Consider the following 13,088-nt stretch of genomic DNA (forward strand, 5'->3'; position numbering starts at 1 on the left):
TTATAAATTTCCCATCCATGCCTAGCCTGCATTTTGGCCAAACTCTCCTGCTCTATCGCTTCCTCCGCTCCATCTCTGTGACTAATACTGTTTCTTTGATAAATGCTCAGCCGTCCTCTTCCTCAAAGGCACAGGAGAAGAAAATATCATATTTCTCTTTGTGGACTTTGTTTCTCTTAGATGAGATTTTCTCTATGTGTAGCTACTTTCCACAGAGCATAAAAGTTCAGAGGTCCCTGTGTCTGAGTATGGGCTCTTCCCCAGAATCTGAACAGATGCTGCTACGCTCTTGTTCAGTGTCTTTATGTCAATTGCCCTCTGGATTATTCTTGTACTTATGGTCTTAAAGGCATCATTAGGTTGTTTGTGTTATCTCAGATTTCAAGACAGAGAATTCATACCTATAAACTTCCATTTCTAAAACTATATCATTTCTTCCCTAGCATCGTGTGTCCCTGAAATTGCCCAAAATACAGAGAACTTGAGATAGCCATGATGGCCAGCCCCCGGGAAGAGGACATCCTCAGGAAGAATTATAAATTTTTATCATCACTAGGTTGTGGTGCATTTGGGGAGGTGATCCTTGCCCAGCACCTTCCCACAAAAACGCAGGTGGCCATCAAGGTGCTCGAGAAAGAGTACAATGAGGAGGAATACATCAACTCTGAGGTGGCCATCCATAAGTCCTTACATCACAGGAACATCATCCAGTTCTTCCACGCAATCAACACGCTGCGGACCACTTATCTGGTCATGGAATATCTGGAAGGGAAAGATCTGGTGATGTTGATCAATGAGGTGGGCTGTCTAACAGAGGAGGAGGCTAGGCCTATATTCAACCAGTTGGCCTCTGCTGTGCACTTCCTGCACCAAAGACTGATCGCGCACCGCGACATCAAATTAGAAAACATCCTGCTGGGTCAAGGTGGCAAAGTCAAACTTTGCGATTTTGGGTTGGCCACTCAGCTCATAGAGGGCCAGATGCAGGAGGAGCTGTGGGGCTCCTTGCCATATTTGGCCCCAGAGATCTTGGCCGGAACACCGTATGACGCTCTGGCAGGGGATATGTGGAGCTTAGGGATTGTCTTCTACGTCCTGGTCACCGGACACTTGCCCTATGTAGAATCGACCCCCGAAGCTCTGTACCATCTAATCACCACCACCCCGTGCCGCATTCCATGCCATCTTTCCAGGCCCTGTTATCTCATGTTGGCCAGACTGCTCACCGGTTACATTTGGTTCAGGCTCACATCATCTCGCCTTGTGGAACGCCCTTGGCTGGGCCATATTCAGGAACACGTAACACCTCCCGCCAAGGAAATCCTCCCGAAGGTTGTGGAGACCATGTGTAACATCGGGTACACCTGTGAGCAGGTGGTATCGTCTCTAAAAGACCCACAGTCAAACCTAACAGCTACCATTAACATCCTTAAATTTAAAGTGAGCTCTGGGGATAGCAGTCTGCAACACATCATCCCTGCAGTCGCTACTAGCATCCCTGGTGCCTTGAAGAGGAGCCACAGCCAACCGGCTCTGCTGTCCAGAGGGGAGAGCACACACACACACCTGCTCCACACACACACCTGCCCGGAGGCGCTGCACTATCCAGATAACACAGCCCCAGAAGGAGACGCATTGGCCACTGAAACCATCAACCCAGCTACAGGGGACACCACAGTCACCATGGTGTCACTGGATAGCCTGGCAGATGAATCCTCCTCCCCTGATCCACCTCTGAATGGCAACTGCGTAGGCCTGGTGAACGTGGCCTTCACCGAAGAGGAAGAATCCAGAGAGCCAGAAGTGCCCAGTGACCAGCCCCAGCTTGTACCGGCAGCCTCTGGAACCAGGCCACTCTGGGGCTGGAAGCTCATGAAAAAACGCATTTCCAGTGCCCTGAGAGCACTGTGCTGCTGCTGCCTGCCCACCCCACCTGGGCAAACGCAAGTGGCATAGGACAATTTCAGCCCTGGCAAGGAGTGCCTGCTGCAGGAGGGAGCCAGGACAGAAGCTCAGTTGGTTGTGGCCCTGCATGCAACCCAGGGCAAGAGGCCCCTGCATCCATACTCCACCTACAGGTTCTGAGCTGCCTGTCCATATCTTCTTAAGCTTACTGCTGCCCCGGCACTGCTTTCCTGATCCAGGGCTGGACAGAAGGCCCATCTGCCCACTGAGCCACCACCTCCCCAACTCCAGTTGTGCATTGTGGACCGTTACCCACAACATCTAAAACACCTCCCTCTGCCACAGCAGTGACTGAGATGCCCACCTCATGCTGATCATCACCTTGGTCACTTCCTCCTCTCCAACCCTCAGGCAAAACTGCAACAATGCATGTCCTTGAATCTGATTGACAGGGACAATGGATACAGAATTCAAGCCTATGCTTCAGTTTAAACCCCCATGTTTTACTAGTTCTGATGTTTGTGTTATGTACTTTTTTTAAAATTTGGTTGTTATTTGTTGTTTTTATATATTGTTAAGAAAATGTTTTTATTAGTTTATCATAGGAAGTTCAACTTAAATAGAGAATATTTAGGAGTTTTCCCTCTGTTGTTAATGCTTCACGTAAATATCTGGACACTCAGTAGTAACTAATGAGCAAAGCCTAATCTGGACAATAAATATTAATGATCAGCCATAAAAGAGAGGAGCTTCTAGTCCCAGCTTGTAGGAGAAACTGTCAACCAGCCTACCCAAGCCTCAGCCGTCCTGCCAAAACCAGCCCACAGGAGCATGCATGGCAGGAACTTCATCCCTGAGCCAATCCAAGGCCTGCTGCTATTTTCAGAGACTGCTGACTAACGGACAAATGACCAGAGATGCCAGTGAAGGAAGAACAACACAGAAGAATTGGCCACCTGAGCAATGGGACCTTGGGATGGGCTATGAGAGGCCTGCCCATACCATCAATAAAGGAGTTGGCTTTTCATAGTCACCTGACTTCCAGAGCCTATGTGGTTGACTCCATGCCTTCTCACCCCCTCCCACAAGTAGTATCCCTGCAGGGTCACCCCCAACACAGGTTGATCTTGGCTCAATTTTCCTTCAAATCTCTCTCCCTTTTCCTCCTGTCCTCCTCTCTCTATTTTCTCTTGTGGCCTCTGTTCACAGGAGGCTCTCAGGAGCTCACCACCTCATCTTGTCCTGGTTGAGGAGTAGAAGCCCAGGCAGCATCAGCCCACTCTGCCCTCCCAGGCCCCCTGTGAGAAGAGGATATTTAGTCCCAGTCAGCCTTGCAGAAAGTCCTATCACTGAGTATCTTCAGCTCCATTGCCCACACTAGTCACGTGGCTATTGTTGAGCCAATCACTGTGTCCTAGGTAGTGTGATGTTCTGATTGGCCAGGCCTGAGTCCTATGACTACCCAGGCTGAAGATGAAATAAATTTCTTTAGAACCACAGACATTGAGAGTTAAGGCGAAACATCTGACAGGAAAAGGGCCGTTGTCAGATGTGGGTGCAGGCCAGCTTCCTGTAAAGAAGGAAGCAGTCACAGGACACCAGTCACAGGGACAGAAGGGCAGGTTAAGTTGTCATGCTCTTCACACCAACTCCATTGGGAGACTGACCCAAACCTCTCTGCCCGGAGAAAACTTAAATTTATTTCCTTTTCAAAATTTTAACTTCACATGTATGGATGTCATAGAATAACTGATAGACAATTCTCACCTGCCATGTGGGTCCCAGGGATCGAACTCAGGCCTTCCCTCTTTGCAGCAAGCATATACACCTGGGAGACTAGCGGCTCTGCCATGTGCTTGTAGCTCTGCCTTCAGCAGGAGGGTTGGAATTAAGGCCACAGTTATCACAGTTTTGTTCTCTAGCTAACACAAGGAGAGTTCTTTGTGACCACACTTGATTTAAGAACTACAGTTTTCATTTAATAAAATCTCTGGTAAAGGTTGGAAGTTTGTGAGATCAGATCTGTGAAGAAAGTAAAAGGAATAGATGTTAATGCCAGGATGAGTACGCTAAAGCACACAACATAAATGAAGATACACTTAATGAACTCATCTCCCAAGGAAAAGGGGAAAAATAGCAGCAGCCATTCCTGAGGTCAGCTGAGGATGGAATAAAAAGCAATCCATATTAATCTAACCATTAGGGAATCAACAATGAGAACCCTAAGAGAGACACACATGGATATAATCTACATGGGAAGTAGAAAAAGACAAGATCTCCTGAGTAAATTATGAGCATGGGGAGCATGAGATAGTGTTGAATCAGGGAGGATAGAGGCAGGGAGAGGGGAGCATAGAAAAATGGTGAGCTCGATAAAAATCAATTAAAAAGGTAATATATATATATATATATATATATATGAGAGAGAGAGAGAGAGAGAGAGAGAGAGAGAGAGAGAGAGAGAGAGAATTTCCCCTGCATGTGAATGTGTGCACCACTTGTATACAGTGTCTGCAGAGGTCAGAAGAGGACATTGGGTCCTCTGGAACTGGAGTTATAGGTAGTTGTGAGCCACCACGTGGTTTTTGGGTTCTTTGTGAGAGCAGCCAGTGTCTTAACCACTGAGTTGTCCCTCTAGCTCTTCTGATCTCTTCCCCTCTCTCTGAATCTTCCTTTTGAGACAGCTCACTACATATCCCAGGTTGGCCTTGAACTAACAGCAATCCTTCCTGAGCCTCCCATGTGCTGGGACTGCAGGTGTGAGCCATCGTGTCTGGTTTATGCCACTCCAATAGAAGTCGATCATATCAGAGCAGTGTGTATATCCACTGTTTCAGGTGGTTATAAATTCTTTGTGTTTCAAGTCCTCTGTGCTGGTTTCTTCTAAATAGCATTGTTATCCACTATAGTTAGTGGACGCTAGAAGTTTCTTCTCTTATCCTCCTGTAGCGCAATGCCTGCTAGCCTCTTCTCTGCACCCCCTGTGACCTCTCTGGCCATCACTCTCTCCTTGTCACTTTGCACTCAACTCTTCAGTGTCAGCATGCTGTCTGTGTCCAGTCCCTCCCACAGTCTTCTCCACTTCCCTGCAGTGTCTACACATGACACAATGCACGGCTCTCAACTGAGTCGTCGTCTACAGTGTTTACAGACAGCGTCTTCCTTATCTGTCCACCTGTCCGTGGACACCTGGGTTGAATGTGAGAATAGAGCTGCAGTTCGCATGTGAGCACAGATGTCCCTTCAACAAACAAATCTTGATTCTTTACAAAGTTTTCCCTAACTGGGATTGCTATATTGTATGATAGTTTTATTTTCTTTACATTTTTTTTGAAATTTTTGTGCTGTTTTCCATAATGGCTGTACTAATTTATATTTTGTGCCTTTGTTAGAGCTCATACTTTGTCTTTTAATAACCACTCTGACTGGGTAATAAGACATAATAAATAGGATACTTGACTTTGGGTGGGGTTGCATTTCCCTCATGACTAGCGATGTTGAGTAATTTCTTTTTCAAAAAAGTTATTGTTACTATAGTTAATTACATGCATAAGTGTGCACGTGCTTGTGAATGCAGTGTCATTGGAGGCCAGAAGAAGGAGACAGATCCAGAAGAGGGAACTGGAGTTACAGGTGCTTCTGAACCACCAGTATGGGTGCTGGGAACTAAACTCAAGGCCATGCTGCCACAGGACAGATGAGAAATGGGGGCAGCTCTCCCTGCTCACAGCTTTGGAGCAGGATGGGCTCTATTGTGCTGCCCTCAAGAGGTGCTGGCCTGCTGTCCCGAGTGCTGCAGCTTGTGGAGGGCAGGGACAGCTCTCCCACTCTCGTTATCCCAGGGTCAACTCTCCCACTTGCTTTAGGCATTGATGGGGGGTGGGGTATCTCTCCCCAGCTCATGCCACCCTGTGGGAGATGAGGGGTGGCGCTAGGTCTCCCAGGATCCTGTCCTCAGGGTTGCTCACCTGAGCTCTCATCATTCAGGTCCATCCCTGCTGCGCTGCCCAGACAAAGCTCAAGGCTCACTTTCCCATGTATTGCTACTGCTCAAGGGGTCAGCTTGCTCACTGTCTCAGCTCACTCGCTCACTCATTCATCTCTTTAGATTTGCCTCTGTCCACAGGATGTGAGCCATTCTCTCCCTCTTCCCCTCCCTCCCTCCCTCCCTCCCTCCCTCCCTCCCTCCGTCCCTCCCATAAAACACCATACCATACCACTGCTCCCTCTAACAGTGTCCATCTGGCTCATGTTGTTAGGTACCAGGTGGCCCATGTTTTTCCTTGAGGTCCAGGGTGGACAGCCCCAGACCTGTGTGTGGGTCTCCTTGTCCCACGCCATGACTGTGGGCTGGGCTATGCTTCCTCACCACAAAGAGATCATTTTAGTGTTCAACCGCCCAGCACCCGCCAGGCTGCTGGTTGGTGTATCTGGCTATGTTCTACCCACAGGGGCCTCATATTGTGGCTTAGGAGCTTTGTTGATTCCAGCTGTGGCCAGGGTTAGGATTCACGGCCAGTTCTTGACTGTGTTTGGCCCACTCAGGTCACATGGCGTGGCCTTCTCAAATTTTTTTTAAAAAGATTTATTATTTTTATTTCTGTGTCTGTGTGTGCTTATGTATGCACATATTTGAGGGTGGCCTTGGCAGCCAGGAGAGGAAGCTAATTTGTAATTAGGAAAATGTCTGTTCAAGGCATTCACTTGTGTTAAAATGACCATATAGACTAGAGAATCTATGAGAACCATGGAAAAAGCACAAATGGCAATCTTAAATCCGATTGTGGATGGCCCCTTGCAGGCTCTAAGTTCCCACTCTTGACCAGCTGGTATTAAATTTCTGTCCACTCTGGGTAAGAGTCATGATTGTGTCAGAATGTGAACAAACACTACTAATGTGGGAATGAGTGGACAGGTTGTCACAGGACAACAGGGGGATGCATGATGCATTCATGGTTCTCAATGCAGTTGGTGCAGGTTCAGTGGTAATGCAGCATGCAACTCATGCCTAGGTTACACTTTGGGAATTGCCCTGTCTTTATCCAAAGTTATTAAGGATCTCTGGGACAGCATGCACAAGCCGGATGCCCCGCTGTAGTAATTGTGTACATAGTGGACTCCATTACTGTAGGGACTTCATATGACATCCTGGTCCCGTGCTAGAAAGGAGCCAGGAAGCAGCTCCTATCTGTGTGGTGCTGTGTGAGGTCTGTGTGGGTGTGTTTGGGTTGCTACCCCTCTGGGCTACAGCTCTTCATCTCCTCTTTTGGAGGCAGGCTTCCTAATGCTTGGGGACCCTCACTCCTGTACAACTGAGCACTTCGGCCTGACTGTGACTTTTCTATGAGGCCAGGGCTCTTCTGCGGTAGAACAGTCTGGGACAGTCTCCAGAGAGCATCTCCTGACTGCCTTCTAGATGTGCTTGTCTGAACCAGAAAGGCGTTGCTCTACTAGGTTGTTGGGGCTTTTCAACTGTGGTTGCGGAAACTGTTTCCCATCAAGAGGAATAAATCCAATCGCTACTCCAGCCCCCACAGAGACCACTTTTCTGCACACACAGAGCCACCCAGGGCCACCCAGGTGGCCAGCTGCAGTCTCCCTGACACAGAGGCACGAGGAGAAGTGAGTAAATATATTCTCAAGACCCACTGGGAGGTGATGTGGGAAAAAATGTGATGTCCGTGTCTTAGGTGCAGCAGGAAGGGGCACATAAAATGCCCATGCGAGAGGGTGATCTGATAAGAGATGATGGACTCCTCCTTCACCCCTCACACCAGTGAGATCAGTGTGGTGAGGAAGCCATGGAGCAGAGTGAGTCTGGCCACCTCATCCACACAGCCATGGCCAGGGAGAACCACTGTGCTCCAGGGACCAATAGTAACAGGCCGAGTTCTCAGTATTCCCCAAGTTAAGGAATTAGGGGTGTCTCTGTCTAAAGATGGAGCCTATAGACATTTTTAACAAGAGCCTGCAGGTCCCTGAGTGCACAAACCTGTCATTCGGTGTCAGACTGCAGTTTAGGGAGACGTTACCTGAAGAGAGACCGAGCCTGTGAGCTAGAGCTGGGCAGCAGCTCCAGGATCTCATGGCTTCTGTTTCCCATTACTGTGGACCACGCCCCCATGAAGAACTGTTTTCACTGTGACCTAATTCAAACACAGCCACATGGACGGACAAAAGGAAAGCAGACATCGAGGACACAGATTTGACCCTGCTCTGCAGGTGGGTGTTTGCAGACTATGAGATGCACCTCCCATTCTCATGGGAAATAAAGGGGCAGAGATTCACAGTCGAGGGCGCTGGCTCTCAGCTTGCTTCTTAGGCTTCCTGCAGCCAGTAGCTCTGTGCCCAGTACTTTGTTTCCTGTCTTGGTCTGCAGGGGTGGATGAGAGTGTTTTGGGAGTAGAGGTTGTGCAGAAGGGGGCAGAGGTGCCCGGGAGTGTGTAGGCTTGGTGTGTTAGGGATGTGCAGGATTTTGCATGTGTTTGCATGGTCCACAGTAATAAACATAAACAGGGGCACGTGGTAGTGGGGGTGTTGTAGGTGTGGGGGGATACAAGGGTGTGGGTGATGCAAGAAGACAGAGAATTCATCTAGAGGGCTGAGGTGGCAGAGGGGAAGAAGGTGGCCTGCCAGGGAGTGAATTTAGGTTGTGCTGTAGTGGAGACAGGTGACAAGGCACAGTTTCGAGAAGGCAGGACGTTAGGGCGGTCATAAACAGGGATTCTAGAGGGGTGAACACGTGCCCAGGTGGGACGCAGAGAGTGTAGGACAGGGTCTCACCTTAGGGAAGGTGGAGACTCTTCCGAGGAATGCAGAGAGTGGTGCAGAAGCGCACACCGCACATTATGTAGTAAGAACCACATGTCGTAGACTCACGGGATTGAAGGGAGCCATTTCCTGGTCTGTTTGAAGGGGGTGAGTGGGAAGGCAATAGAGGGTTCAGTTATACGAAGTGGTGAAGGATATGAACTGGAAAAGCTTCCACCAACAGGGCTACCCATGATCAAGAGAGTTTATGGAAGGACTGGTATTTTATTGCTTAGGGCTTGCTATTCAAACCCACTGGCTTTAGTCTTCACCCAAAACATGAACCTTCTTGTGGTGAAAATGGGGAAGATGGATGTTTCTGTTGTTGCCAAGTGAAAGTGACTAAGCCGAAGTCTAAGAGGAGGACATGAGGCTAAATGACACTCTGTAGGCAGACGTCTTTAACTAATGCAGAAGCCGGTGACGCTGGGTGCCTCTCCAAGCTTGGTGTAAAACACCCTGTGGTTTCGGGATGCTGTGGCCGTATCTCCCCAGACTCTTGAGCTCCTTTGGAACTCTGAAAGCCTCGAATGATGTGCAAACTGCTACAATGGAGGGCTATGCATGCCCCTTCCATTGTTTAACAAGCAGCGTGTTTGTGTGTTCGAGCGTGCCTGGATTGCATGTATGTATGTGCCCCACATGAATGGCTGGTGCCCAAGAAGACTAGAAAAGGATGCCAGATCCCATGTCATTGTGGTTACCAACTGCTGTGAGCTGCCAGGTGGGAGCTGGGAACTGAAGCGGGTCCTCTTGAGGAGTAGCCAGTGTTACCTGTCAAGTCTCGGATCCTCTTGAGGAGTAGCCAGTGTTACCTGTCAAGCCCTCTTCAGCTCCTAAGCATGGACATTTTGCAGCACAATGTCTGCTTTCCTGGTGTGAGACCCACATGACAACAGAGCTCCCAGCAGCAGCTCCGAGGCTGCTCATTCTTCTGCTAGGAAACTCTGCAACCCCTTAGAACCTAGTCATGGTTGCCTAGGTTGAGTGTGTTTGATTTATGATTTATTGTCTAAGAGTATACAATCATTACAGATTCTGAGGCAGCCTGAGGCCTTCTTGCCAATGAGAACTTCTATGCATGTGCAGGCATGTATGCACGTGTGCTCATACATGTAGATGTCAGAGGACGACCTTGGGTGTTCTTCTTTAGGAATCATTATCTTTTTATTTTCGATACAGTCACGTTTTGCCCTATGGTTCACCTCTTGAGCTAGTCTGGCTGGCTACTGAGCCCAAGGAATCCTCCTGCCCCTGCCTCGCCACGGCTGGAATTCCAAGTGTTTGATACCACACCTGGCCTTTTCATTTGGCTTCTGCAGATTGAACTCAGGTCTTTGTGCTTGCAGGGTAAGCACTTTGCCAACAGAGCCATCTCTAGCACCACGAGAACGTTCTGTACAAACAAACTGTAGGATCACTGGTATCATTCACAGGGAGGAGTATCCCTGTCAACTCTGCATCTTACAGCGTTATTGAAGGTTCCTAGGGTATTCTTGGCTCAACGGTTCCGACATTCTATCTGGCTCTTTTTCTGGATCAAATCACAGAACAGTCTGGTGCCAGCAAAATGAGGAGCTAATCTTTTCTAATACAATGCTAATCCCCAGGACAACCGTCCCTGGTGTTGGTTAATAAAGTAGGATTTTTCTCTTATTATGACATTTTTCCCTCCAGTAGATAATAATGCAACCTTGGTCACTCAGATATTTAACTTCTTCTATCCCCAGATAATAATTCACCAACTTTTGGCACCAATGCCCAAAGCATTGAAGATAGTCTCCCAGGACTTCAAGGCTTGCTCTGAAGATACTCTGTTCAGATATAGCTTAGTAACCTAAGCAAGACATGGCACGTGCCTTAAAATCTCACCGAAGCAGGCTCTAGCTGCAGGCACCTCCATGATGACATGACTCAGCTAAGAACCTACTAGAAGGATTTTCTAGTCCAAGAAGGGTTTAGACACCCTAGACTCTAGGACCTAGAGTATTCTGTAAGGGATGGGGCCCGAAAACCAGGTCCAGTATTGCGTTGTGACACATCCATGTGTCATACGAATATTCAGGCACACATGTAATTCTGATGGCCACAGACAACACTAAATGGGTCAACCCATAGACAGCAAATACAAGGACTGGTGGGGGGAGGGGCAAAGGGGCTCAGTGGGCAAAGACCTTGCAGTTAAGCATGAGGGCATGAGTTCATATCCCCAGAAGTCACCTAAAGCTGGATGTGGCGTTCATATCTGCAATCCCAGAATTTTATGGCTCAGTAGCAGACACTACCTAGAACAGGGAGGAAGGTGAGGAACAACAGCTGAGGTTGCTCTTTCAGTCTCTGCTAATAGACATCTGAAACTGTTGGAGTTGTACATCAATACTACAAGACCATCACTATGCATACAGGGAAAGATGGATCAGAACGACTTTTTCTAAGACTTCACCCCAACCTTGCTTTTGTGGGGACACAGCTACACTTTCAGCCATAAAAGCCACAAGACCTAGGTGCTGACAAAGCAACTGAGTTGTCGGATGCTCTTCTCTGCCACCTCCCACTACTTTACCACTTACCTAAAAGGAGACAAAATAATAGGCTCTTTTGTTTCCAGTACCTATAATGTGTATTTCCAGGTTTGCCTGGTAGCACAGCTGTGAAATCTTTCAGTGCTGAAATAATTCTCATCCTTCCAATTGTGAAGTGTTCTCTGAGCGATGTAATTGTTCCCCACTGACGTTCTTACGGTGGTGGCATGTCAGCACGCCAATCACTTCTTCTTCTTCCAGCTCTGATTGTTCCCTGCTGTGTTCCCTCCCAGAATGAGCCCTTCCAGCTGTTGAAAGATGTCAGCATATTTATATGCACAGCTTCATATTTCCCTTGGAAATTTTCTGAAAGCAAAGGCTGGGCTTGCATTCCTACTTCTTCCGGGTGAACATATATAAAGTACTATATTTCAAGTGTTGTCCATGAGTCCAGAGTATCATATTATATTAACTGGAAGCATTTGGTATGTCCATTCTTCCCACTTGAGATCTCTTGAAATACTGGGTAGTTGGCAACCACCTGTGCCTCCAGCTCCAAGGAGAATCTGGCATCTTCTTCTGGCCTTTGTGGGTGCCGTGCTCATGAGTACATATCTATACACAGATGCACGCATACACATAAATACAGATAAAAATAAATCCTCTTTTTAAATAGGATAGAAGAAAAGCAACAAGTGAATAGAAAGTAATTATAAGCTATGCATTCAATGAGCTTTTCATATCTAGATCAAATTAAAAAATATTTAATAGCAAACGATTAAGTGACTGAACAGGTATACCATGAAAGATGAAGTGCCCGTGGCTAATAAGAGCATGAACTCATGGTGAATTTGCTATGTAGTGAGTTTGAACCCAACCTAGGCTACATGAGACTGTGTCTCAAAGAATCTAACAAAGAAAATCCACCAGAGACTGGAGAGAGGGTCCAGTGGTTAACAGCACTAGCTGCTCTTCCAGAGAACTCAGGTTTGGTTCTCAGCACTGTATAGTGGTTCACAACTGTTGGTAACCCTAATTCCAAAGGATCCAGCACTCTTTTCTGGCCTCCACAGACACTGCATACACATATATACATGCATGCAAAATACCCATGCAGTAAAATAAGAATAAATAAATCTTTACCAAAAAAGAATGTTGGCTGCTTTAATATGAGAACTGGAATTCATCTTATATCACTTATATCACGAGATGTACAAGGAGAAGAAAAAAAAGACTGTAACTATATCACCAAGGGATCTGATGCATCTTCTGGCCTCTGTCTATGGGTATACATGCAACACAGTACACAACACACACACACATTAAATATATATATTTATATATATAAATTATAAATATATATATTTATATATATACATACACACACTTCAACATATACATACATATATATATATATATATATATATATATATATATATATATATATATACCTACACACACAGACACACACACAAAACCAGAATGGCTAGCATGGATCATAGTGACAAGACCAAGCACATGGTGAGGATAGAGAAAAGGTAGATGCTCATGCACTGTTGCAGGGCACACAGGAAGGATTTACAGAAACTAGTCTCTTGATTTTATTTCAATCTAACCAGGCTCTTACCATACAAGTGAGCAATTGCAGGAATCACCGATTGTTACAGCCATCTCACTGATACTTGTCAAGCATTGGAAACAACCCAGATGGGCACAGATGAACAACAGGTGAAATGGATTTGTACATTAAGTACTGCTGTTCGGTAATTAAAAAACAGATGAATGATAAACACAAGAATTTGAATTGATCTCAGAGGAATTAGACTGAATTGGAGGGGTGAATTTTTAAAA

General features: G+C 46.8%; 1 protein-coding gene across 1 annotated transcript; it reads left to right on the forward strand.

Moving 5' to 3' along the window:
* The first annotated feature begins 495 nt into the window (after positions 1-495).
* Positions 496-1,956, forward strand: LOC121450298 (sperm motility kinase-like). The gene has a single exon (XM_041655126.1). The coding sequence runs from the start codon at positions 496-498 to the stop codon at positions 1,954-1,956; it is 1,461 nt and encodes a 486-aa protein (XP_041511060.1).
* The last annotated feature ends 11,132 nt before the right edge of the window (positions 1,957-13,088 follow it).

This window comes from Microtus oregoni, unplaced genomic scaffold (assembly GCF_018167655.1).
Source record: "Microtus oregoni isolate MIOR12 unplaced genomic scaffold, Mior012 000007F_ref0000211, whole genome shotgun sequence".
Taxonomy (NCBI): Eukaryota; Metazoa; Chordata; class Mammalia; order Rodentia; family Cricetidae; genus Microtus; species Microtus oregoni.

What these genes read in the sequence shown, in the direction of transcription:
- LOC121450298 (XM_041655126.1), top strand. Translation starts at nt 496, where the DNA reads ATGGCCAGCCCCCGGGAAGAGGACATCCTCAGGAAGAATTATAAATTT.